The sequence below is a fragment of the Danio rerio genome, chromosome 22 (assembly GCF_049306965.1).
Source record: "Danio rerio strain Tuebingen ecotype United States chromosome 22, GRCz12tu, whole genome shotgun sequence".
In the NCBI taxonomy this organism is placed as follows: domain Eukaryota; kingdom Metazoa; phylum Chordata; class Actinopteri; order Cypriniformes; family Danionidae; genus Danio; species Danio rerio.
Window position 1 is genome coordinate 18,510,720 of NC_133197.1, and position 27,727 is coordinate 18,538,446.

A 27,727-nucleotide genomic window follows, 5' to 3' on the forward strand; every position below is an offset into this window, starting at 1 on the left:
GGCTGTAAGAGTTTAGATATTGCAGAATATCGCACAGCTATCAGCCAATCAGATTTGAGAACCAGACAGAGCTATATAATATAATATAATATAATATAAGATAATATAATATAATATTGTAATTAAAAATAAATTTGCAAAATAGAACAAAAAGTTTTTTAAACATAATATTTACTTACGTCCATTTGTTATAATTAAAATGATCAAACCATTTTATATGAAATGTTAGGCTTCCATGCCTTTTATGGGTTTTCTTTATTATAAATGTTGTCACCATTTGGTTTGTCAACATGTTGCATGTGCTGACTGATCTTACCATAAATGCAAATTTGATTTGGTTACGTGTTTGCATTGAAGGTTCATTGTTTGCCTCAGGGCTAGCGATGACACCGAGAAAAGTAACACCACCTATATTGAAGAAGCCCAGCCGGTGCACGGTAAGATCTTTAAACTTTACATCCACAATAAAAGTCAAACTCCCAGTTATAATCCGCTTGTTAAGCCTGACACCGCACATCACATTTCCTGGATCCAGACATCTGATAGGTATGGGCCAGTAGGGGCCTTCTGCACCTAATAGTAGGCAGAGGACGCCGTTATCATGCATCCACATGATTAGTCAGCTATACTAATATAGAAGACTCCGGATTCAGATCTATTTGGATTTTATTCCACCTGCAGGATTTTATTCAAAGGTACGCACAAATCTAGCACCGCCCCGCCCCCTTCCCCCAATCATATCAAGAAACACTGATGCTTACTTTCAAAGGCTACATAAGGATATCCGTTATGACATTCATCTATTCGTTTCTTTTTTAAAATTATTATTTTGTCTTTGAAATCTAAATGTAACAAAGCACATCAGCACAAAGGAAAATCAGATGCGCAAGACGTAATCTTTAAAATTATGACATATTAAAAAAATGCAACATATATAACAGAAGATTGTGTCACAGTACAATTAGTGAAGCATTAATTGAATCCTTACTTTACACTGATCGAATATCATCCACCCGCACAGTCGAGTTATTGCAGAGACCCGGAAGGGACGTGATGGTGGGGAAAAAATTGGTGGAAGAAAAAAAAACTGGGTGGAAATAAAAACTGAGTGATAGGAAAACAGCTATTTTAAAGGTTTTTTGCGTTCCCTCGCAAAGATGTTTTGCGTTATCTCGCAAAACTGTTTCTCCACTAACACTTTCTGTTCCCTTCATTCATGTAAACCCTCCCGTTTTTGCCATTCTATCCCACTTTCTTTACATTAAAGCTGTGCGTCGACCGTCGCCTTTTTATATGCAACCTCTGAACCAGTGAATGCATGTATAAGCGCTGACTGACAGACGCGCTCCGTACAATAATCCGTTTGACTGCAGGCGCCACTGACTGTGACGGTTGGGTTTAGGGTTGGGGTTGGGGTAGATGTTAATAAAATACAATTATTGGGAAATTTAATAAATAATATATAGAATTCTTGTTAACTTCCAGCCACAGCCGTATGTGATCTATAGCTGATTAACCATGTGGATGGATGATAACAGCCTTCTGAGCCTACTAGTTGGTGCAGAAAGCTCCTACTGGCCAAATATCTATCAGCTGATTGCCATTGATAATGCCCATTCAATCGAGTGATAACATTCACATCGGCTAGATGCAGAGACTGTAGAGAACACCAAAAGATTTGCTTTACGTAATGTGTGATGTAACTAACAACTAAACAAACTCAGTTTTCAGGGTAGAGGCTTGGAAATTGCATAGGCTATGTCATAACTAGAATCTGAATCAGAATCTGCGCTTGCAGAAATCGGAAGATTTCCGCAGATTTTTAGGCCAACATTGAGTACATTTATTTTACTTGTGTAAATGTGTGTAAATTAATTTTTATTTGGTCTTTTAATAAGTTCCATTAATATTATTGACTAATATAAAAATGTTCATATGATTTATTTACAATATAGTCTTTTTTGTCCTTTAGATTCGCATTGTAAACATTAAATAAAAGGTAAAAAGCTATTTTTTTTTAGTTTTAGCTTTCATTTATGATACTCCCGAAATCATTCTGCATAAATCTGTAGATTAATTTTTACAAAATTCTCTAAAGAAATAACCAAAGAAGTCCTCATATTCTCCCTGATTCTCGTCATCAACTTAACAAGTGGATTATTTAACTAATAATTGGCGACAGGTTGTTGATTTGTTAAAAAAATGATGTATAAACAAGGTAGTGATGCTTTTAAACTTTGGGTGTGCATTCTTTTCTAATATATCAATGGCCTGTCATCAATTTTTACTGTCCTTTTACTGCGGCACCCACATTTGTCGGGTTTTTGTCCTTATATCACTGCAAAGTTTTTATTTTTTGATTTTTGGCTTTAGCAGGATGTGAGGTTATTTGAAATAACTGATAATGCTCTGTGTAGTGATATACCACTGTAATGCAGTCAAGAGCTGCCTGGATTTACTTTACACTGTATAAAATGCTGGGGTTTACACAACTGATTTGTGTTAGGACTACATGAAGGAATTAAGTTAGCTTATTTGTTCATTCATGATCTGCTGAAAGTAAATCTTAATATCTAACAAGTTTTCTTTAAATATTCGATAGATGAAATGTACACATTTAGCCATTTCTTTGAAAAAAACTTTACAGATTTTTTACAGTTTAACACACATTACACCCATAATTCATGCAGAGCACAATGGGGCATAGGAAAATAGCAGATAAGAAAAGACATAATGCTTTTCCATGCGTATTTACATTCAAGCTTGAGGTAAAGCATCAAGGTCAAGTTTAGGTGACATTTAGACAGTCAGGCGAGGGCGATAAACAAACGCGTTCTGTGGTCTAATCTGTCTCTCGACACGCAGAGATTACGATTCGTGTGGATGAGTCAGATTGCCTGTCGGCTGCCAGCTCCCACGACATGGAGACGGAGCGTTTCCTCTCAACGGGCACAACCGGCCGCCGGGTCTCCTTCAACGAAGCCGCACTCTTCGATCACAGCAAGAAAACACAGGAGAAAGGGCGAAGGTCAGCCGCCCACTCAGTCACGCCGCCCACAGTCCATACACACGTACATATATACAGACAGAGCTCTGTTGGCAGACTGCTGCTTCCAGCACATATTTATGTGTGTGCTGTACATTTACATCTGAGCTTGTCAGACGCTTGAGCTGGTGATGAATAATACTGGTTTTCGGTTGTTTGTCAACATTAGGATTTTGGGGACAAATTCGGCAGAGCGTAGGCAAAGATTAATCATCGTTTTACTTTTTGAAGTAAGGAAAGTCATTTAAATATTCATCTAACGTTTTTATACATAAAACATTTTTTATAAAAAAGCATGAATTAATTAAGTTTAATTCTTTTGAATTTAACTGTAATTCGTTATTTAACTATATTAACAACTCTATGCAACATTTCTGACTGTTGGTAATGTGTATAGTTTGTAAAATATTCCTTAAATATTCGTTATATTATTATATATCAGAGATCTTTGTATATTATATATTTGAGATCTATTTAACCCTCGTGTGCTGTTAGGGATGTTTCCATCCACTCTGGGGTGATTTTAGGTCTTTAGCCATAACTTTTTTCTGTGTTTCAACTAGAAGAAGGATTTTTGATGACAAATGTAAATTTGACACATATTTTGACAAAATGCTTTGGGCAAATTTACCACCCTTTTGGATAAAAACATCCACTGAATTAAACTGCTGTAAAAATGCATCAGATAAATATTTAACTTTTTTAAATTTTTTTTTACAAAAATCTGTTAATCAACTTCATTCCTGACCAAAACAAATATATTGTTTCGAAAATTGCATGATTTTAACTCTTTAATTGGCGAATTCATAAATGATGTCACTGATTTGGTGTAATCAGTTTTACCTTGAAACCACATTGCCTTTGGTGCATTGTTAGATTTACATTTTTTCTCCATAATTTACTTATTGGTGGCTGTTTTTGCCCCATTGCCTTCTATTATAACCTATTTTTTATTTATTTCTAAATCATGACACCATATAATCATACATTTTTGATTGTTGGAGCTTTTCCCTGTTTGAAAAAGGTAAAAATTAGTAATTTTACTGTTTACAGTTGGCACCATTAACCCTTTAGATAGGTCTGTGCAAAAAGCTTAGTTTCTGGATTTTATATGGAGTGTAACCAATTTAAAGTGTGTGTATTTGTGTCTGTGAGTGTGTGAGAGTGACCTTTGTGCACTTACCTTGATGTGTCTGAGAAAATAATCTCAGCTCTCAGAACTACATGGAGTGAACAAAAACAAAGACTGTGTATTTATAAACCATCAAATGTGGTTATAATGTAAGTCAAAGGGGCAAAACAGCCACCAATAGTAAACTAGGGAGAAAAAAAATGAAAATCTAACAATGCATCTAAGCAAGTGTTGTTACCAATCGTTCACATGTCCAAGACTGTGATAGAAGGTTTAAAATGCGGCCCACAATTACTTTTTATATTAAAAAATATGACCCTTTGTGTTTTTTTTTTTTACTAAACCAGTGACATCTTTTGTGAATTTGGCAATCAAAGAGTTAAAATTAGGTCATTTTCTAAATAATTTATTAGCTTTGATCAGGACTGAGGTTGATTAACAGATTTATGCAAAACAAATTGTGAAAAAAATTTATCTGATGCATTTTTAAAGAAGTTTAATTCAGTGGATGTTTTTATTCCAAACATAACGAAAGGGTAGTTAACTTGAACAGTGCACAAGGGTTAATCTAAAACAGTATTTTAAACATTTGGTTGAAATGTACTTTATCAATACTTATACTATAAAATACACGTTATATGATGTATACTAAACTATAAAACTATTCATATTTTTTCCTTTTTAGGTATTTGTATATAAATATTGATGTAGTTATTTATATAAGATGAATTGTGCAAAAATTGATAACACTTAACTTAAAGGTAGTGTTCATGAGACTGTCACGACACCTTTATAATCATGACATGAAACATTTTATGAATATGAACGGATTTTATGCAAGTGTCATTCTTTCAGTTATGTCATTTTAAATGCGAAGATGATATTGTTTAAGATGCCTTAGTCATGACAACTTGACATTAGCACGATAACATGCCTTGTCATAAATCTGTCAAAAACATGATCTGTCATGTGTCCATTGTAATTGTTTCATGAATTAATATTTTACACATTATATTTGTCATTTAAATGTCATTAAATATTAATGATGCTTTAGTAAAATTATTTGACATTGACATTTGACATTGAGTATTGACAGAGATTTTCTTGACAAATTAATTTTGTTCCATTATGAAAAAAAGTGATAAGAAAAATGTTCATGATACAACTACAATGGCCTCATGACACTTATGTTTATAACATATTTGTGACAAGTTATGTCATGGAAATGTTCTGAAAAAGACAGGTTGTGATGTATTTGTTTATGTCATTAAAGACATCTCAAACAATGTTGTCTTTGCATTTAAAAGGACATAACTGCGTCAAATTATGTACACCCACTTCAAGTAAAGTGTTACCCAACACACTTTTAGCAGTGTGCTTAAACTGCTGATCTCCAACTATCTACCCAACATTTTTAACAAACATTGCTGGATGATAGGATTGTGATGTAATCTATAATGAGGTGTTGACAGCCTGTGTGTTTTTTTACTGCCTCACCTCAGGTACACACTAACTGAGGGCGACTTCCACCACCTGAAGAATGCGCGTCTCACACACCTCCACCTCCCTCCACCCGCCCTCCAGATCCTCACCATCCATGAGTGTGAGTCTTCAGAGAACAGCCTCGCCATGATGACGCGTCCCGTCGCCAAATCCAGCCTGTCCATCTTTCAGGTGACATACGCTTGCTCTGCTAACAGGACAATAAAACAGAGTGTGTGTTTATAGATCCTTCTAGAAGGATAGATAGTTACTACCTGTCAGACCTGTTGACTGAACATCAGCCTGGTCGATCTCTTCGGTCATCTAACCAGAGATTAATATACATCCCAAAGTCGAAGCTAAAATTCAGGGGTGGCCAAGCTTTCGCAGTAGCTGGTCCTACCTTTTGGAATGCTCTGCCCCCTCTTTATTAGGTCTATACCATCTCTGTCTGATTTTAAATCTAGGTTGAAAACTTACCTTTTTGATTTGGCATTTTATCAGTGAGAATTGTTTGTTTTTAGCAATATTAACTATCAGTGAGATTTGTTTATTTTAGCCATTATAACTATCTGTGAGATTTGTTTGTTTTAGCTATAATTTTAAACTTGTTGTTTGTGATTTGTATTGTTTAGCACATTGGTCAACCTTTGGTTGTGTACAATTGAGCTATATAAATAAAACTGACATTGACATTGACATAGTTCACCATTTACTCACCTTCATAAGTTTCCCAAACCAATTGAAGCATCTTTCTTCTGTTGAACACAAAATATTGGAAAGTGATAGCCATCGGTATCAATAGTACAACAAATATCTAATTTATGCTAGCAACATGACAAATCATGTTAGAAAACATGATGATGTGCTAATTCATGCTAGCAACATGACAAATCATGCTAAAACATGATAACATGCTATTTCATGCTAACGACGAGACAAATTATGCTAAAACATGATAACATGATAGTTCTTGCTAGCAACATGACAATTAATCCTAAAAATGAGATAACATGTTAATTCATGTTAGCAACATGACAAATCATGTTAAAAACACGAGAACATGCTAATTCAGGCTAACATGACAAATCATCCTAAAACATATGCAAATTTATCCTAGCAACATGACAAATCATGCTTAAAATATGATAACATGATAGTTTTTGCTAGCAACATGACAAATCATGCTAAAAACATAATAACATGCTAATTCATGCTAGGAACATGACAAATCCTTCTAAAACACGATAACATGTTAATTTATGTTAGCAGTATGACAAATCATGCTAAAAACATAAAACATGCTATTTCATGCTAACAATGAGAGGAATTATGCTAAAACATGATAACATGATAGTTTTTGCTACCAACATGACAAATCATGCTAAAAACACGATAACATGCTAATTCATGTTAGCAGCATGAAAAATTATGTTAAAAACACGTGAACATGCTAATTCAGGATAACGTGACAAATCATCCTAAAACATGATATGCTAATTTATGCTAGCAACATGACAAATCATGCTTAAAATATGATAACATGATAGTTCTTGCCAGCAACATGACAAATCATGCTAAAACATGATAACATGCTAATTCAAGCTATCGACATGAAAAACTGTGCTAAAACATGATAACCACATGCTCATTTGTGGAAGCAACATCATAATACATGTTAGAAACAGGCTAACAACATGACAAATCGTGCTAAAACATGATAACATTCTAATTTATGCTAGCAACATGACAACACATGCTACAAACATGAAAGCATGCTAATTCATGCTAGCAACATGATAAATCATGCTTAAAATTTGATAACATGATAGTTATTGCTAGCAACATAACAAATCATGTTAAAACATGATAACATGCTAATTTATGCTAGCGACATGAAAACACGTTAAAGCATGATAACATGCTAATTCATGCTAGCAACATGACATCATTCTAAAAACACGATAGCATGCTAATTTATGCTAGCAACATGACAAATTGTGCTAGAAACAAGATAACAACATGCTAATTTGTGTTAACAACATCATAATTTATGTTAGCAACATGCTAATTCATGTTAAAGTTTGAAGACCCATTAATTGTGTACTCAAAATGCATCCTTCATTTTCTAGGTAATGAAGAACACAAGGAATGGATACTTCATGTGCTACAATAAAATTTAACAGTGTAATTTTACTGGCTGTCTGATTTAAAAACATGTAAAATCACATGTTTTTAGGACATGCTACAAATGTCTTTAAATGCTGCTCAGTCTGAAGATTTTAATAAACATTTCTGAATTTGAATCAAGCTGCCTAATTATGTTTGTTTAGGTTTTGTTTCTCACTACTGGCAAAATATTAAACAGGTTGTTTTTGTCACTAGCCACCAGTATGTTCACTGCCCCAGACTGCCCTGACCAGCCGGACTCTCAGTCCCAGCTCTGCCCTTCCTGGAGACACTCTCAATTCCACTGTGGACACAACATTCTGTGAAAGCATCACAAAAGCCGGCGCTGAGCCCTCAAGCCCATGTCTGGTGAGTCACGATTACTGAAGCCCTGGCATGTGTGGGTTTTTTTGTTCATGTGTGATAACATAAAAAGCAGTTTTCACCTGGTATTAACAAGGATTCAAAAGCATCTGTTGTAACTACTTGTGTTCATATTTCATGCAGAGATCCTTCATCACACTCTACATCCCTTTTTATTTTGTGTTGAACATAAAATATTAAAACTGGTAGTCATCGGCATCAATAGTACAAAAAAAAAAATCTAGTTATGCTAGCAACATGACAACACATGCTATAAAACATGATAACATGCTAATTCATGCAAGCAACATGACAACACATGCTAAAAACATGATAACATGCTAATTCATGCAAGCAACATGAAAACACATGCTAAAAAACATGATAACATGCTAATTCATGCTAGCAACATGACAACACATGCTAAAAAACATGATAACATGCTAATTCATGCAAGCAACATGACAACACATGCTAAAAACATGATAACATGCTAATTCATGCTAGCAACATGACAACACATGCTATAAAACATGATAACATGCTAATTCATGCAAGCAACATGACAACACATGCTAAAAACATGATAACATGCTAATTCATGCAAGCAACATGAAAACACATGCGAAAAAACATGATAACATGCTAATTCATGATAGCAACATGACAACACATGCTAAAAAACATGATAACATGCTAACTCATGCAAGCAACATGAAAACACATGCTAAAAAACATGATAACATGCTAATTCATGCTAGCAACATGACAACACATGCTAAAAAACATGATAACATGCTAATTCATGCAAGCAACATGACAACACATGCTAAAAAACATGATAACATGCTAATTCATGCTAGCAACATGACAACACATGCTAAAAAACATGATAACATGCTAATTCATGATAGCAACATGACAACACATGCTAAAAAACATGATAACATGCTAATTCATGATAGCAACATGACAACACATGCTAAAAACATGATAACATGCTAATTCATGCCAGCAACATGACAACACATGCTAAAAACATGATAACATGCTAATTCATGATAGCAACATGACAACACATGTTAAAAACATGATAACATGCTAATTCATGCTAGCAACATGACAACACATGCTAAAAACATGATAACATGCTAATTCATGATAGCAACATGACAACACATGCTAGAAAACATGATAACATGCTAATTCATGCTAGCAACATGACAACACATGCTAAAAACATAATAACATGCTAATTCATGCTAGTAACATGGCAAAATCCTGCTAAAAACATGATAATGTGCTAATTCATGCTAGCAACATGGCAAAATCCTGCTAAAAACATGATAATAACATGTCATAATTCATTAATGCTAGCAACATGACTAATTGGGCTATAAAATGTAATGAATATAAAAACACAAACCAACATATTCTCACTTGTGAAAGGTTATCTTATTTCTTTGGGTTTTTAAATGTTGTTTGTTTTACATTTTAAGGTTGTGCCATGATCTTAGAAAACATAGTTAGTGATGACAGATTCATTTTCAATGTCTATTAGAGGTCAGATGTGACAAATATTCCTTGATTCATTCATAGAGGCTCATCCTTATACCCTAATCTCTCCGAAGAGTTTATTCTCCAGATTCGAAGGGTTTAGGGCAGGGGTGCTAAACCCTGTTTCTGGAGATCTACCTTCCTGCTGAGTCCAGCTCCAACCCTGATCTAACACAACTAAACCAACTAAGTAGGATCTGAATGAGCACTTTGTAATTAAAGACAGGTGTGCTTGATCAAGGTTGCAGCTGAATTCTGCAGGAAGGTAGATCTCCAGGAACAGGGTTGAGCACGCCTGGTTTAGGGCATTGGGATGAACCCTTCCAAATGGAACGTAGTGTGTGACACCAAACATCTTCCCCCACGCAAAGCATCATAGGGTCGTGAAGTGTCTATCACTGAGTCTAAAATCGCATACTTCCAAGTAGGGTTGAGTCGAAAGACGATGCCATTGTCCATCGCTGATGACCAATAGACATCACAATGCTGAGCCGGCATCGCAATCCTCCGTCTCCGCCTTCGCATCAGCAATCTGCTCGTGAAAAATACATATATATAATGGTTTGTCGACACCATTATGATGACACAGATCACTTGCTGATTCATGCCAGGATCCCGTGGAAAAAAGTAACAGGTGGTAACTTATCTTTATTTTTGATTTGGTTGAAAAGGTAGGCTAAAAATAATTAATTAGTTGTGAATTAATTCATTATTAATAAATTGTTCATCGCGATGTTTCACATTAGACATCGTACGATGCCAAATTGGCCGACATCGCCCAACCCTACTTCCATACTATATAGTAGGCTAAAAACAGTGTGCGAGCCGAGTAGTGTGACCGAATTCATAGAATTCAAGAAAAGTATGCGAGAAGTACCCGGATGACCTACTACTTTCGGCAATATTCTGAAGTGTGCATCCCATATGCTGCGCTATCCAATGATGCCCCACAAGATGGGAGTGAAGCAACACAACTCATGTGGGTAGGTCATGTGATCATTACAAAATGGTGGAAGTAGTACGTCTGAGTTCCTTTCATACTGCTTACATTCATACTGTATAAAACGGCAGAGTAGTGCGATTAAATTCAAATGCAGTATCTACTGAGTAGTAGGCCATTTCGGACACAGCCAATAAGTTATACTCCTTGAAATCCTCCATTCCAAAAGCCCCTTCAAAGTGAGCACTTTGCTTTAGAATGACACTTCAATATGGCGGCTATAGTTGTTTACATTCTGAAGTGCAAAAACCAATTAATTATGCAACAGCCAATCTCTAATAATAATGTGTTTTAATAATGTGATCTTGTGAACAAAACAGTTGGAGGTCAGAGGGGGAGTCGGCAGGGGCGCAGACATCATGGGTAATGGTAGAGAGGCTGCGTCGGCCTCAGCCACGGCTCTGTCCTCATCTGGCGGGGTCTCACAGGGTCCAATGCTGCAGTTCTTCACTAAGCTCCGCCGTCACGCCAGTCTGGAGGGAGCAAGTCCATACTTCAAGATCAAGAAGTGGAAGTTTGACAGCAGCCAGAGAGCTTCAAGTCTCGACATGAGAGGTCAGTCACACATCCAGGAATTGGCAACGCATTAAAGAAACCATCCGCTGTGAATGTGGGGTGTTAATTTCATCAGGAATGAAAAGACGGTGCTAATGAAAGCGAATCTTATATCGCTTGTGCTGAATTTGTTGCATAGATAAGTGGGGTTTTTTATAATATAAAAACAACTACATATTTTACAATAATTGCATTATTTATATGTAGTAGAAAAATATGTGTGTGTGTGTGTATATATATATATATATGTATATATATATATATATATATATATATATATATATATATATATATATATATATATATATATATATATATATACATTATTTTCAATTGAAGTGAAAGCTTATTGACAGAAATTGGATTAATGAATATTAAATAAAATAATCTTGAATAAACTAGCTGATATTTTTTACTTGTTCTTATTGTATTTTACTTTTTGTATTATGATTGTTTATTAGACTCAATGATCTTACAAAATATGCATGTTTATTTCGCAAAAGTAATTATGAAAATGTATAAAATGTTATGACATGCAGCTGAAGCAATCCACAATCGGAGCTTGCTGCTAAATATTAACGAAAAAACCCTGAAAAATAACCAGAACGTATTTAAAGATCTTATATTCACTTTAAAAGAACACCAAAAAACGTTAAATCAGGACATAATCCATAGCCATCTGTATTGATACTGCCTGACGGGGGTATCTCGGAGATAGCCAACAACAACCAAACTGAGTCGAAGTGCGACGCTAAAAAATCGGTAAGCCAGAAAAAAGTTATGAAATGTTATAAATACATTAATAAAATCCTTAGGCATGATCATTAATATATTTGTATAGTATATTATGTTCATAAATGGTGGAATAAAATTAAGAAAACACAATTATTTAAAAATAATGCAATAAATAATAAGAGTGTAAAATCATTTTATTATTTAATTTATTTCCTGTGGTGTAGGGATGGACGATACCACCATTTTATAATACGATACTGATATTTTTAATAAGATTTTTACGATAAGGATACCACTAATTATTACAAATGTTAATGTGATGGTTTTTTTTTAAATGTTAATTAAAAAAAAAAGATCATTACATGTAAAGACACACACACTTTTATATTCAATCTTACTCACCTAATAGTAACGAGAGAGAGCTGACTAATCAAATTTATTATTTTATTCATTCATTCATTTTCTTTTCATAATCTGGGGTCCTCACAGCGGAATGAACCGCCAACTTGACCAGCATATGTTTTCACGCAGCGGATGCCCTTCCAGCCACCACACATCACTGGGAAACACCCATACACACTCATTCACACACACACTTATACAATATGGTCAATTTCAGCATACCTAATTCACCTGTACCACAGTCTTTGGAACACCCGGAGGAAACCCACGCAAGCATGGGGAGAACATGCAAACTCCACACAGAAACACCAACTGACCAAGCCGAGGTTTGAACTAGCGACCTTCTTGCTGTGAGGCGAACGTGCTACCCACTGCATCACCCTTATTATTTTATTTATTTATTTATTTTTACTTGTATTTTTATTTGATTATTATTCTTATTGTTATCATTATTTTACAATATTTTATAATACTATACTATTATTTATTTATTTTATTTTATTTATTTATACCTATATTTACTATTTACTGTGCACATGAACGCTCACATCACATTCCGCCGCAGATTATATACAAAGTGTCACTGACAATCCTGTACACAGCGCTAAAACATTTAGTTATGCAGAAATTATAAAAATATAGTTACTTAGTTATAGTTACTTAGATACTTTTAAACAAATATTAATATCAAATTAAAAGCTTCTGAGTATTGATATCGATACTCGAGCATTGATGTGCATATCCCCACTGTGGTGGTGAGCTGAATTTTCAGCATCATTGTCAAATGATCGCTTAGAAATTTTTCTAATATGCTAATTTAATGCTTTAGAAACATTTCTTATTATTCTTATCAATGTTGAAAAATGCTGATTATATATTAGTGGAATTACTGATTAATAGTTTAATGTACATAAATGTTGATGAATTTATTTCTAAGGACGAATATAAAGTTCCACCTGAACAGCATTTACTTGAAAGAAAAATCATTAGGTGCACATTTACTGTAACTTTCAAAGTATTTCATGCATCCATGGAGAATATATCTTTTTTTTCACATTGCTGTCATAGCTTAGTGCTTGGCAAATGTGCTTCAACATACTGAGGCACCGCGAATTTGGCTGATCTCGTTTTCCGTCATCAACATGGCAAAGAAAAGCTTTCTTTAAGCTTAAGTATGATATTATTCTGCCTCATAATATAAATGTGCGAGAAGTGCATAATGACGGGACTTAATGAATTTATAATGAAGAGATTAACTGTGTGATTATGTAAGTTACTGTAAATATCTTTTGATTTATCTCTTAGGTCTGTTAGTGTGAAGCGAGATAATGCTGCCGTGGAAAGTACAGACAGTGTTATGAACCTGTGAAGCGATCAGTTTCCTTGCCTTAGGGGATGCAAAGCAATATTGAATGTTTCTTTGCTTTTCATTTAGCTCTTGTATTGTGTATTACCTTGGAAAATGATTGAAGACCTTAATAGAGGTTTAGTGCCTTCATGTAGCAGAGTCAGAAACAGTTTGGCTTGTGTGTGAGTGCGTGTATGTGTGTGTGTGTGTGTGTGTGTGTGTGTTGAGCAGACTATAGAATATATTCTCTGAGCCAAGACGGAGCTGTATTTCTGTGCCAAGACTCGCTTTTAAACAGATGGCCGGTTGATGCAAGATTGTTCCATTCCAATTTTTTTGAAAAGAGCGTCCTAAAAACTCTGTGTTTTATTTTGTGAAACAATGCGGTCATGATGAAAGCCACACTCTCCATCTAATGGATTTCCATTGTTTGTAGCGCATATTAACTAATGAGAAACATATTGTATTGTTAATATGTTGATTAAGAATGAATTAAAACTTAACACACTTAGTATATACTAAAGTGGAGGTAGGCAAAATGGGGTTTGCTAAAACAATGATAAATGCAATGCAATAATCACATGCACTAAAGTAGTTAAACTTTAGTGCAGAAAAGTGAAAATTACTGAAGTATTTGCAATAATAAGCATGGGCGTGAATCTGATTTAACAGTAGGGGGGGACAATAAATATAAAATTTCTTTCGAGCATTTTTTTGAAGGGGACACAAATAATACAGCCGAATTTTACTAATAAAGATATGTCCCCGCAGTTAAAAATGGTTTCATTATAATTATTAATATAGCATGGAGACTTCATCATTATGATTATTGTCAAAGTTTTTCTCAGGTTCAATGACAGCAAATTTTTCTTCAAAACTATTTATTGCATTGTTTGTTGTGTTGTTTACAGTCAACTGACTGACTCCTGAAGCAGAATAAATGCAGGAAAAGACATTTTCCATCATAATAACTAACTTTAAAACGTAAAATAACCAATCATATTGTAAATCAGTGAGCGTGTGAAATCTGGTAAACAGTCACAACTCCCAATACAGCACAATAAAGCACAACACCCTTACCTGACACTGTACATCTGACTGACCCTGCTCTGCCTGTTCCTCAATCAGTTCTTTCTCCTTTGCCTGTGATTAATAATGTGACATTAGTATTTTCATAAGCACTCATTCTGAAAGCCAAATTGCTTAATATGTAAAGTTTTTGTACTTGGCGTTTAGCTGCACTGAAAAATTATTATGTCTATTTTCACTGTCATTTTATCCAATACATGACACAGCCAGGCAAGTTTATTTATGCTGTAGCACATTTTATACACAATGGCAATTCAAAGTGCTTTACATAAAGAATGCAAAACTATCATAAAATAATCACAACAATAAAAACAAACAATTAAAAAAGGTTAACATTTTAATTTCAAATTATTTGAGTCACTTAAAACAGAATAGAAACTGATTATACAAAAAAATACAGTGGGGTTAGTGTGCACAGTGTAGCAGTGCTCATTTGGCAAATACACAACTAATAATATGCAAATTGTGGTTGTTAATGTTAAGTTAACATTATGCCAAGTCGTCACAAATGAAACAATGCATGGGAAACGGCTTTAGCGTTAGCAGCAAGCTAACGCTAGCTATATAAGTAATTTTTATCGCTAATACAGCAGATTCATGGACAATTACATCCTTAATCAGCATTTTTTGCCACAACTAATTCATGCAAGAGTCTGTATTAACTACATTGAGGAAAATCGCTTTAAGGTGGGTTAAAAAAAACCCTACTTACTTATTTAAAATCAACAGTAACTCAGCCGCAGTCACACACCCGACGTGTGCGTGTGTGTGAGTAGGTGAGATAAGTGAAAGCACGAAGTGGACCGAACCAATCTAAGGCCCCGTTTACACTAGTGCGTTTTAGTTTTAACACTTGCGTTTTACGCACATCACGTGACCACACACACACTCTCGGGCAAGCGCTGCAGCCCATCTACCCAGATGAGAGCTCTGCTAGTTGGACTTCTCATCAAGCATCTCCCGCTGGATCTAATCTCACTATATTTATTAAACGGGATATTTCATTCATCTTGTTGTCTTTATCTAACGACATATTCTCTGACTTTGGTCATTGGAATCTATTACTTGTTCTCAGGTAACTTGTTTTGGCTGAGCGCAAAGATAAGTTAATGATTAATGTAACCACGTAGCCTACATTCTGTATATTGACCGATCGCTTGCCTTTATTTCCTATAATGTATAAACGTATTGTATGTTATACTTTTATAATGGCCATTATCGATTATTAAAACTGATATTCAGCAAAGAAGGGTATGTTTCGTATTTTCACTGAAATTGAAAGGAGGCAGTTGTTATAGGCTCCGTTTTGTTATTAATATCCACACAGTGAAGATGACGCTCATATATGCAGCCTGACGTCTCAACATGTCTGCTGTCTGTTGCTAATATTAAAATGAAAATAGGCAGTTCCTTAAATCATGTTTACATTTTATTGTTGAGAAAGTGAAACAACGTAGTTATAAAGTTATAAAGTAAGTTATAAAGTACACTGTTCCCTTTGAAGATTTACCCGTGTCCTCGGTATAGTCTGTTTTCCAAATCAAACTGAGAAGAAGAGACTGCAGCCTTGATCAAACTTGTGAAGTCTGAACTTACAAGGAGAGGATGCAGGACTGAACTGTGTGTGTTAGGCTACTTAATATTGAGGAAAAGCCCCAATCAGATAGGCGAATGTCTGCAGCCCTGCCTCCGTTTTCAGATGTCTCCGTTTTCCATCATCCACACTGAGACGGACCAGCAGCGTTTTATAATAAAAACTACCTCTCCAGCGTTTTCGAAACCTCGTCTATGATTTACCTCTGATAAATCATAGACTAAGCTGAAGAAATACAAATGAAAATTGCTTTGTGAGACTATTGATGCAAAATTGATGTTGTCCCTACAGGCTCTCCCAAACGGAGGCAGTTCCAGCGGCAGCGCGCAGCCAGCGAGAGTATGGACCAGGAAGAGCATGACGCCCATCACATTGACCTCATCCAGTACATCGCTCGCACTAAGGATATTACATACTGCCCGGCCCGAGCCAGTCCACGTCTTCTATCCCCCCCTTCCACACCCCCACCCCCCCTCGGCAGGTATCTTTAATTGCCTCACCCATGCATTTGCTATTGCAACCATCTGCCTCACCATGCCTCATACAATAGACCCCATTCCATGCTGGACTGACCTCAATGTGCTGATCGCATTGCCTTATCATGGCATCATCAGGTTACAGTGCAAGCAGCTTTGCTTCAGAATATGAAAGTTTCTTCCCTGAATGTCTGAAAAAGCACAGGCATACCTATTAGTATTTTCACCGTTTATTTGCATTAGTTGTGTAAAATGATCCAGAAAGGTCAATACATGTTTTTGAATATTAGTTTATTTGTTTATATTTGCTTACTTATTACAGCTGGCTTTCCTGTATCTGTAACTGTGTAGTGGTCTTCTCAAATTAACCATCACAGAGTGAGTCACAACCATCTGTGCAGCCATGGAGGCATCTGCTTGAACATCTCTGAATCTGGGCTCAAAGATTTAACAGAAAAGAAGAAATTAACAAACATAAAATAATTGGCATGCACTGCCGTTCAAATGTAGTGAACTCTCTATAGAATAAACATTGCATGAATGTTCTGCCACTTCTGAATTCTAGTATGGCAGTTAGGTTGTGTAGATAACTTTAGTTTCTGAGGTATTTAGAATTGTTGATATTTTATTTTCACTATGTATATATTCATAGTGCTACTATGATCATGCTTTTTGTGAGATGCTTGAGCTTTTGAGGTTTTTGCATTTTTGAGAAAATTGCTTTTTAGTTAGAATAAAAAAATCATGCAATTTTCTTCTAATGTTATATAAAATACATAAAACTTGGACTCAGAGCTTTAACGGACATGAAAAGCAATTTATTTGATAACCCCATACTGACATAAAACATGATGATATGCTACATTGTGGCTAAAGCAATGCTAAATGTATTTAGGAATACCAGCTTGTCTAATTATATATGTGTGCTGTTCTTCAGGTTAGAGGTGGAGGTGATGGTGGAGCCCAGTTGCAGCAGAGCGTTGGGTCCTGGGGTGATCGGCCTTACCTCCGAGCCCCCAGATGAAAGTCTTGGAATGGGTTTTCATCAAGAAAGCTTAGAACCTCAGACCTTATACCGTGATATATGGACTCTTCGCGCCTCTCTTGAGCGTTATGTCTCATCCGACCAGAGCAGCAACAATGACAGAGACTCAGTCCGTAGTGACGCAGAGAGCGTGTGTTCTCTCGGGGGTAAGTACGAAATGGGAGGGCTTCCTAGGTACCCTTCGCAGGATATTGGTGATGAAATGGAGGGAGATGCAGACTTGCCTTTAGAAGAGAGTTCTGAGAAAGGTCGTAAACAGGATAGTGTTGATTCTGAAAGAGGAAGTGATGGGGAGCCAGGAAACCGCAAGCTTCTACAAATGGACAGTGGTTACGCCTCAATTGAAGCACCTTCACGTGCTCCCGAAGAGCTGAGACTGTTTGGAAGCAGCAGCAGCAGCAGCAAGGATGGCTCCGCCATGGAGCGCAGGCACTTCTTCAGTTCTGGCCATAAAGGGACCGTGTGTGAGAGCTTCGACACAGACATCTTAGATGAAGAACTTGAAGAGGAGCCCACGGGTGCCAGTGGTGGAGTGGATGGAGTGGAAACAAGCGAGAGCACTATGCTTTGGTCCCCGTATGGCCAAATGTTCACTCAACGCGATGCTCAACCTCATCCCCCAGTTCTTTCCCGCCGTGACTACAGCATTGATGAGAAAACTGAAGCACTTTTCCATGAGTTCTTAAGGCATGACCCACAGTTTGATCAGCAGGAGTCTCCGCTACGCTCCAAGCATCGTTCTCGTGTGCACCTGCGGAAGCAGTGGCAGCGTTCCAAGCAGTACAGTGACCCCGGCCAGCGCTTCCAAACCTCTTTTGACCGGTATCGCACTCCACTCCGACGTGGTGAAACTGTCAACTATCCTCTAGAAACTAGCTACCAGAGCACGCTCCCACGAATCATTAGTGCACCTGATGAAGAGAGCAGTGAAGGTGCAACTAGTACTCCAGAGATTCCCAAGGGAGACCAGGATGCCACTACCGATGTGGATCCAGACAAGACAAGAATATCTTCCAGCAGCGAAAGCAGCGGAATCATCCATAAGAAGGAATTCCTTGAGGCATCAAAGCCCCTGCCAATGACTGACATTGCTGGAGAGCAATCTGTGGGTCGGGAGAACTCTAGGCAAGTGTTGCCACCTCCTGATGAACCTACCCCCGAATGTACAAGCTACGGACCACAGACAATCACAGAAGAGCTCAGCGACAAGCTAGCAGCTACTCTTGAAGAGCGCCTATACTCGGATCTTCGCAGGACCAGGGAAACACCTGAGTGCAGTACAGTGACTATGACTCACACATCGCCAGATCACAGTCCAGTGTAGCATGTGGCTCCCTTCATCTCCTCGTACTTCATGGCAACTACAGGTCTAAAATTTTGTTTGGCATTGGCTATGATCTGGAACAGGTTTGCTCTGGTCATTTTAAAGACGTTGAAATCTTTGTTTTTATGTCCTATACCAATGGTGTAGAGACGTTTCTTCCATGCCCAGTGTTAAATAAATGGCAATTAAGGCTCATACCTCACATTGTTTGACGCACCAAGTCTTTAATGAAATGTCAAAGTCTGTTATTAAAGCTCTCCATTTAGCTACGTGTTGACTTCAAAAGCCAATATTTTCTCTGCACTAGGTAATCCACTGTGAAATTGGGTGCTATTAGATTAAAGATTGATTATATTTGTAAGTGCATCAATTATAACGCAGTGCTGCCTATTGGGATGTTTGATGATGATCTAAATTAATATTACTTTCTTCTACCTATTTTTAAAACCTACAAGTTCCGCTCTCTGTGCAGTTGCTGTGTTTTACTTTAGTTTTCTTTTGGAAGTTGTGATGGAACAACATACTATTTATTAAAAACATCTGGGGTTTTGTTGTATAGCTAAATTTGCTATCAGATTTAGAATTTCAGGATAAAATAATTGGGGAAAATGGTAGATAAGTCTTTGTGTAGACATGTCACAACCTATATTTCAAAACAACATTATTAATACTAAATGTCTTGAATTATCTAAAACTCCACAATAACTATTAGGTTCCATGTCAAACCTTTGACATTTTAACTTCCCAGTGTTTGTAATTTAGGGTTAAACGACATGAGATTAGTTGCACTAAAGCACTAGATGGTAGCTTGTTCCCCACCGACATGTTCACATTACATTATTAGGTGTCCTTGTCATTTAACTGTGTTGTCTTATCATTGAAGTGATAAAACTGCCTCTTTGTGAGATGTTGTAATTTTTTGACCATTGAAATATTATTATAATTATTGTGCTTTTCATCTTTTGCCTTTATCATCTGTTCTGTATCGTTGACCATATTGTTAATATTGAAAAGGGTAGTGAACAATTTACAAGAATACAGTGCCAAATTTATGTAAGGTAATACCAAACAGTTGGGAAAAAAACTGGGAAAGAAAAACATCCTTGCAAAATAACGACCGCAGCTATCTCTCTCTAAGGGTTTGAATCAAGCCTGAGACATTTATATATATTTAATAGTGAGAAGAGCGTTCCTTTTCTTGCATATGTTTTTCACAAAATGAGCTTCGTGTGATCATTGGCATAACTTTGAATGGCCAAGATGAAAATCCCTCTAGATGGACAACTGCCTTTGAACAGAAGAGTCACGTCAAGTAATTTAGAGTAAATCCTACCTCCCAGTATTAGCCATTATTGTATTTTTACCGTGGCTGAGAGAGCTTAACGTGCCGCAAACAGGCATCGTAACCACTTGATCGACCTTTTATTCATAGGCTATCATTGTTATATTTTATTTAAATTGCTTATTACTATTTATTAGAGTTGTGTAAGAGTATTATTCAATGCAAGTGTGAGCCAAAAATTGAGAAACGCCAGCAAATTGAAAAGATATCTGCATCAGTTTGACAGCACACATGCTGCAAATCGTCACAAGGCAAACACATTTTACAAAATGCAAACAATTAATAAAACACACTGCATTTTCTCACAACGCAAACAATTTATGAAAACGCGCTGCATTTTCGCACAATGCAACAATTCACGAAAACAGGCTGCATTTTCACGCAATGCAAACAATAATAAAATGCACTGCATTTTCTTTCAATGCAAACAATTTACAAAAACGTGCTTAATTTTCACACAAGGAAAACAATTAATAAAACATGCTGCATTTTATCACAATGCAAACGATTCACGAAAAACATTTTCTCACAACACAAAAAGAACAGAACACAGCGGAAATGTTTTAAGGAGACCCAAAAACATGACAGATACCGCTGTGCCATGACTATTGCTCAGTGAAGTTGCAGGTGATCTTTAAAAGGTGAGATTGTGTTTGTTTGTTTTATTTTCTTGATTCCTGTGTCTTTAATATTTTAAGCCTTAATAATCTTAATTTAAATAGCTTAAATAGCCGGGTTATCACGTTTCAGGGTCTCATTGAAACATTTCTATTGTCTTGTGAGAAAATGCAGCACGTTTTCATAAAATGTTTGCGTTGTGAGAAATTGCAGCACACTTTATTAATTGTTTCCGTTGTGAGAAAATGCAGCACACTTTATTAAATGTTTCCGTTGTGAGAAAATGCAGCGCGTTTTAATAATTGTTTATGTTGTGAGAAAATGCAGCACAATTTATTAATTGTTTACGCTGTGTGAAAATGCAGCACATTTTATTCATTTTTTGCATTGTGAGAAAATGCAGCACATTTTATTAATTGTTTGTGTTGTGAGAAAATGCAGCGCGTTTTCATAAATTGTTAGCATTGTGTGAAAATGCAGCATGTTTTATAAATTTTTTGCATTGTAAGAAATGCATCGCTTTTAATGAATTGTTTGCGTTGTGAGAAAATGCAGTGCGTTTTTTAAAAATGTGTTTGCATTGTGAGGATTTGCAGCGCGTGTGCTATCAAACTGATGAAGATCTTTTCTCCATTTGCTGGCATTTGTTGTATTTGCACGCGTTTTCTTAAATTGCAGTGCGTTAAGCTCTCTCTGCCACTGTATATTTTAGTACAAATGCCCCCTTAAGTTTTATGAATCCAAATTATCACTAAAATTAATAATATTGTTATTATTACTAACAACTACTCCTGATGATATAGAGGGGTTGTGCTCAGTGTCGAACACTGTGGCTTTGTGTAAGCGTGCAAAAGAAAAGACGGATATTTAGTTGTTATGTGTTAGAAAGTCTATTATTGCAAAATGTGAGAGAAAAGGCCATTGGTGACATATAGAGGCCCTTGATTTAATGAAGCTTGTAGCATCCGTAGGCTTTGTCTATGATTGTTTGAGCTGCTGTGTACTACGCTAAAGGCCACATCTCCTATTTAGTCTGCAGCTGAAGTGCTCTGTCCAGAAATAAAAGGCCTTCATTATCTAGGTGAACAATGAGTGATGTGCATGGAGTAATTAACAATGGCAGAGAAAACAGAGCTTCAGACTAGCTGATACTGTTGATTGATTGGTTTTAGCTAAATGAAACCTACTGGCCATCTCACGTGATTAATGTGCTGCCTTTGTTTGTTAAACATTTAAAGGGATAGTTCACCTGAAAAATATCAGTACAATGAAAGTCAATGGAACTCTTTTTTTATTTAGTTCAAATAAATTATTATTAAAGTTTTTATTAAATAATTCTTAGGCACCCTTTTTATTATTAGAAGAATGTGACGTTATTTAAAGGAATGACTTTTACATATTTATTATAACAAAAATATTTATAAAAATTTGGTAGCATTACATTATTTTATACATTCAAAAAATGTTTATGGTCAGGTCATTATGTTGTTTAATTTTTAGTTTGTTACACTGAGTGACCAATTACAGTGACTACGTTTACATGGACATCAGTAATCGAATGATTTGCCTTAATCTGAATAAGACAATAATATGATGAAGGTGTTTACATGAGTTGCTTTTTGAATGTGCCGTTCCTGATCCAGTTTTACATGTTATAGCACATAATTCGTTAATCGTCATTACAGCGCTATCCAAATTTCCTCCGGAGTTTCAGGTAATTTAGCGTGTTTAATTTTTAATTTGTCGAACTTATCTGCTGTTTGGTACTTTCACTTTCATTCGGGAACATTTCATGCATGCCCCCCGTGACAAATGAGATATTGGTTATGACTATAAATTGCTGGAAGAGTGTTGGTAGGTGCAGAGAATAGTGTCAAACAGGCGTGTATGTATGGACTATTCTCTTGCAAAACGCTGTGAAAATCCTAAATGACGGTAATAGTTGAAGGTGTTTACATGTCTGTACTGCACTTCAATAATGTGATTAAATTGGCTTACTCCACATGTCTTCGGGTGCTTTCACACCTGCCTTATTTAGTTCGGTTGAATTGCACTAGTTTGTTTTCCCTCTTGGTGCGGTTTGTTTGGGCAGGTGTGAATGTAGCAATCGCACTCGAGTGTAAACCAAAAGTGGACCAAAAAGTCGTACCAAGACTTCCTTAAAAAAGTGGTCTCTGTACGCTTTCAAACAAACCCTTGAGCAGTTCCATTGTGGTGAGAACACGATCCGAACTAAAGCAGACCCAACCACAAAAAGCACTGCGCCTTTTAGGACTAACCCAGCTGTTATAGTGCGATGCGCTGTGCATTATGGGATGTGGAGGAAAAATATTTGTTGACAGCAATTCACCAACAGAGAGAGAAAGAGAGGGAAAAACATTGCCTGATGGATTGTTGGAAATATTTCCGGAAGATGACCATGTCGCAGTAGCTAAATTAATTCACGTCTCTTCCTGGAGTGACTTGTGATTTGCCGCCACCATTTGCAGTGCATTAAAACATTGTTATCCAGCCGTGCTTCATTCTCAAAATGTATAGTTTGTCTAAAGTAATCTATACAAACTATATAGTATACTATGACCAATCAGCCAGTCGTCCCTCCATAGTAAAAAGCATAACTTTGTGTCTGCCGGTTTGTTTACTTGCGAGAGTTCCATTGACATTTTCCCATACGTTTATTCTGACCAATCAAAAAGCAGTTTAGGAAATACGTTCAATAACATTTGGCCAATAATTGATGTTGATTTTGTCATATGACTGCATTTTGGTTCTTTTCAACTGGTTCGCACCAAAGCTAGCAGTGTGGCGTGAAAAGGACCCCAAAATGGCAGAAAACTGCTACAATGTATCATTTGTTGCCCTTGGTCCAGACCAAATGAACCGAACCACCCTTAATCTGATTTCTGTTTAGTTTGATTATGACCTTAATCGGATAAAATTAATCTAAAAATAGCTGTTTACACAAGCACTTAATCAGAGCATTGTCTTAATCATATTAAAATTGTATTATTAGTGTCCATGTAAACATACTCACTAAGAAATCCTACGGATTTGCGATGACATAAGGTAAATGATGTAAATGACGTTAATAAAGTAAATGATGCCAAATTTTTCATCTCGTTATTGCATTAGAGATCTAATGCAATCTTGTGGTAATTTGTAAATATCATACACTTTGGCAATTTAGTGTTTAACTCGTATGCATTTTTCATACATTTTCATACAATCTGTTCTTGCCCCTGTAATATGGGCCCTTTTGTTTTTAAAAATTGTGTATTTTCATTCAAAAGCGAATGAATTTTATGAATTGTTTACTATTTCACCAAATGTCAAACAGTAACTAAAATTTTTGAGTGTTTTTTGTTTTGTTTTTTGAGCACTTATTTCGTAAAACTCAGTTTGATCATACGTAACCGAATAGCCAAAATGACCTTACAGAAGTTACAATACAAATGGGCTAAATGCACAGCTAGTGTTTTTCAGTCGGTGATGAACTTTATGTTACTATTTTCAGTTTCATAAGGTTCATTTGACAGCATTGATGTTGTAATGTAATCCAAATACAATCAGTTAAATAGACTTATGCATTCATTTGGCTGTTAAAGCGTAATTAGAGACAAAACACTGTTTGAACGCTAGCGACATCATTAGCCGCAGGCTAGAGCAGAAATTCCATTGAAAATGCTGGGGTAAAATAAATTTCCATATTTTAAAGACATGGCACAGAAAAAAATTATTTATTGCAGTGCTTCTCATTTGGTCTGAGGCACACTTAGTGAAGTTTATTTATCAACTAATTTCCAGAGGATCACATGCTCATGATTGCATGCGGCCGGCCCCGCATAATCCAATTTATGATTCACCAATCAAACGATTCCTAAACCACTATAAATACTCTAGGTTCCAAATCACACTCATCTTCATTTTGAAGAATCCCCCCTTCCACCCCTACTCCTCCTCCTTTCTTAGATCGGTGGTACGATGGGCCAGTGGTTAGCACTGTTAACTCACAGCAAGAACGTCTCTGGTTCTAGTTCTTACCAAGCCAGCAGATGTTTCTGTGCAGAGTTTACACGTTCTCCCTGTGCTCCCAGGTTCCCCGTTTCTTCCTAACGTCAAAAAACATGCAACTTAAGTTAATTGACTCATCCAAATCGGCACCATAGACATGCTCCTAGTAAGTAGTTATCTCTTAGGAGCAATCGCCAATCACTCAATCATTAGCAACTACTGCAGGGGAGTTCTCAAGTTCTACCTGAGCTCAAACTCCCCTCTTGCCTTGCAATGGGAGGCAGCCCCGGGCTCAAGGATCTTATGAGCTCAGGGCTTTCTTTTTGGACAGCATGCCAAACAAGCTTTATAATCAATTATCAGCTAAGTGTGAACTCTTGAAATACTGCATCTCAGCCAGGCTGTGAAGATCACTGTTTTAAAAGAAATCAAATCTTAAACGCAGCAATTTTGTATGGGATGACAGCCCAGGGGCTGGCTGATTGAAATTAAAAGTCTCAGTGCATATACCCCATTCAAGAAACATTATTACATTGCGTAAATGGAAGTCTGAAATGTAGTGCATTTACATGGCATTATTAAACACATGTACAACACAAGGGTTACCCGTTGCATATTTTGTCTTAGATTTGACCAACCGTTATCCAGAACATGTCAGGGACAGCTAAATCTGTACAAAGGATAGCATAGATTTGTATATAAGCACAATAATGTCCCATTGCAGGCACTAGAATAGTCTGTCTTTGATTTGACATGAATCTAGTTGGGACCTTTTGGGTGATATGTGCACAATCAAATAGCCTGTGGGTTGATGGATTACTGTGTATAGATTTGCATGTGATGACAAATTATTGTTTCGCAGATCCAAAACAAAGCACTAAATGAGCGATATTTTTTTTCGGTGTGAATCCGAGAATGAAGAGAAATAGACTTGCTACTAAAATATTGTAAAGTATTTTGAAGCAGTCTGTTATTTTAGAAGCTTTGCATATTTCATGGACTAAAAAGTATCGTTTCTATTGCTGGGTATATTTCGACGAAAGAGAAAATATATTTATGTGCAAATTTCCAAGTAGAAAACAAAATCTGTAAAAATTTGCTCGACTAACTACTCAGTTAGAAGAGAGAGAAAGAGGGAAGCTTTCTGAATGTGTTTGTTTACCTGGATCTCTTTGTTCTAGATCTACTGAGCCTTGAGGGACCAACCAATCTAAACATTTATTTTCATGTTATGTTTTTTCAACTAGTCAATAAAGAATGATGCATTATGACTATGCCTGAGTTTGTTTTGTTAGTTTTTTACCATCTCAAGATGGTGAGATTTTCAGCAAATCAGCACCTGTCTATGCTCCGTCCCACCGTTCTCCATCTTAGGTGCTGAAATATCCCTTTGGGTACATCAAATATTCATATCAGCCAAGCTAATAAATTAAAGATGGCTGTACAGTCATTATGATTCTAAATCAATAGCAACCCCTGGTAACCAGGGAGGATGGGAAAGGGCCTTTACTCTTGTGATAGTTTCCATCAATCATTCGCATGACGGTGCGAACAAAGACACCACTGACACATCCTATTTATTCATGTCCCTGTGCTGTACTCAATGTTCCCCATCTGAATTCAAGATGACCCACCCTATGGGTGTCATAGGCTTTAGAGATTCATCTTCCAATTGGGATCCAAATGGTTTTTGTTTTTTTTCTGGAAACAAATCACTTGAACATGACCTACCCATCATTTCAACTTTAGAAATAGGACATTACTGAAAGCAACAATAATATCCAACAACATTTAGCTACAAATTATACCACACTGTAAAACTCAAAAAGTGAAGGCAGCTCAAACTGTTTGAAGAAACCGATTGCAACAAACCATTTGAGTTAAAAAAACTAAACGATATAAGTACTTACTCCATTTAAGTAATGCTGTATTTAATTAATTCATTACCTTCAACACTGAGTTCAAAACTCTTTTCAAATGAGTAGAATTAACTTTCAGTAAATTTTGACTTACCTACACTTTTTACATTTGATAAAGTTGACTGTTGGGTTTTACAATGCATGATTTGCTACTTGTAGTTGGAATTGTTAATACGAAGAGTACGTCATGATTCTGCCAAGTACAATGCGGCCCTGGATTAACATCTATGTTGATCCTGGAACATCATTTTTGTTCGAATCCTCCTAACCCATACCTATTCCCTACCCCTAAACCCAACCATAACTGTAAATTATTTTACAAATCAAAGGGGATTAATAGTTGAATAACAATCATGTAGAAGTGCAGAAACCTAACCAAATACCTAAACTTAACATAAACAGTAAACATATCTTAATTCTGATTGGCTGATTGGAATGTTGTTCCAGGATCAACACAGACGCTAATCCAGGAACCTACTTGGTGAAATCAGGTTGGTGAATATGGAGAGGGGGCATTCTA

General features: G+C 36.2%; 1 protein-coding gene across 1 annotated transcript in view; it reads left to right on the forward strand.

Moving 5' to 3' along the window:
* cbarpb (CACN subunit beta associated regulatory protein b) overlaps nt 1–26,564 on the forward strand; it is a 44,980-nt gene extending 18,416 nt beyond the window's left edge. The window contains exons 4-10 of the mRNA XM_680490.10: nt 358–437; nt 2,866–3,028; nt 5,681–5,852; nt 8,046–8,198; nt 11,070–11,304; nt 16,764–16,953; nt 17,886–26,564. Of these exons, the coding sequence (XP_685582.5) occupies nt 358–437; nt 2,866–3,028; nt 5,681–5,852; nt 8,046–8,198; nt 11,070–11,304; nt 16,764–16,953; nt 17,886–19,317 (2,425 nt within the window). The 3' untranslated portion in view covers nt 19,318–26,564. The remainder of the gene's footprint in view (nt 1–357; nt 438–2,865; nt 3,029–5,680; nt 5,853–8,045; nt 8,199–11,069; nt 11,305–16,763; nt 16,954–17,885) is intronic.
* The last annotated feature ends 1,163 nt before the right edge of the window (nt 26,565–27,727 follow it).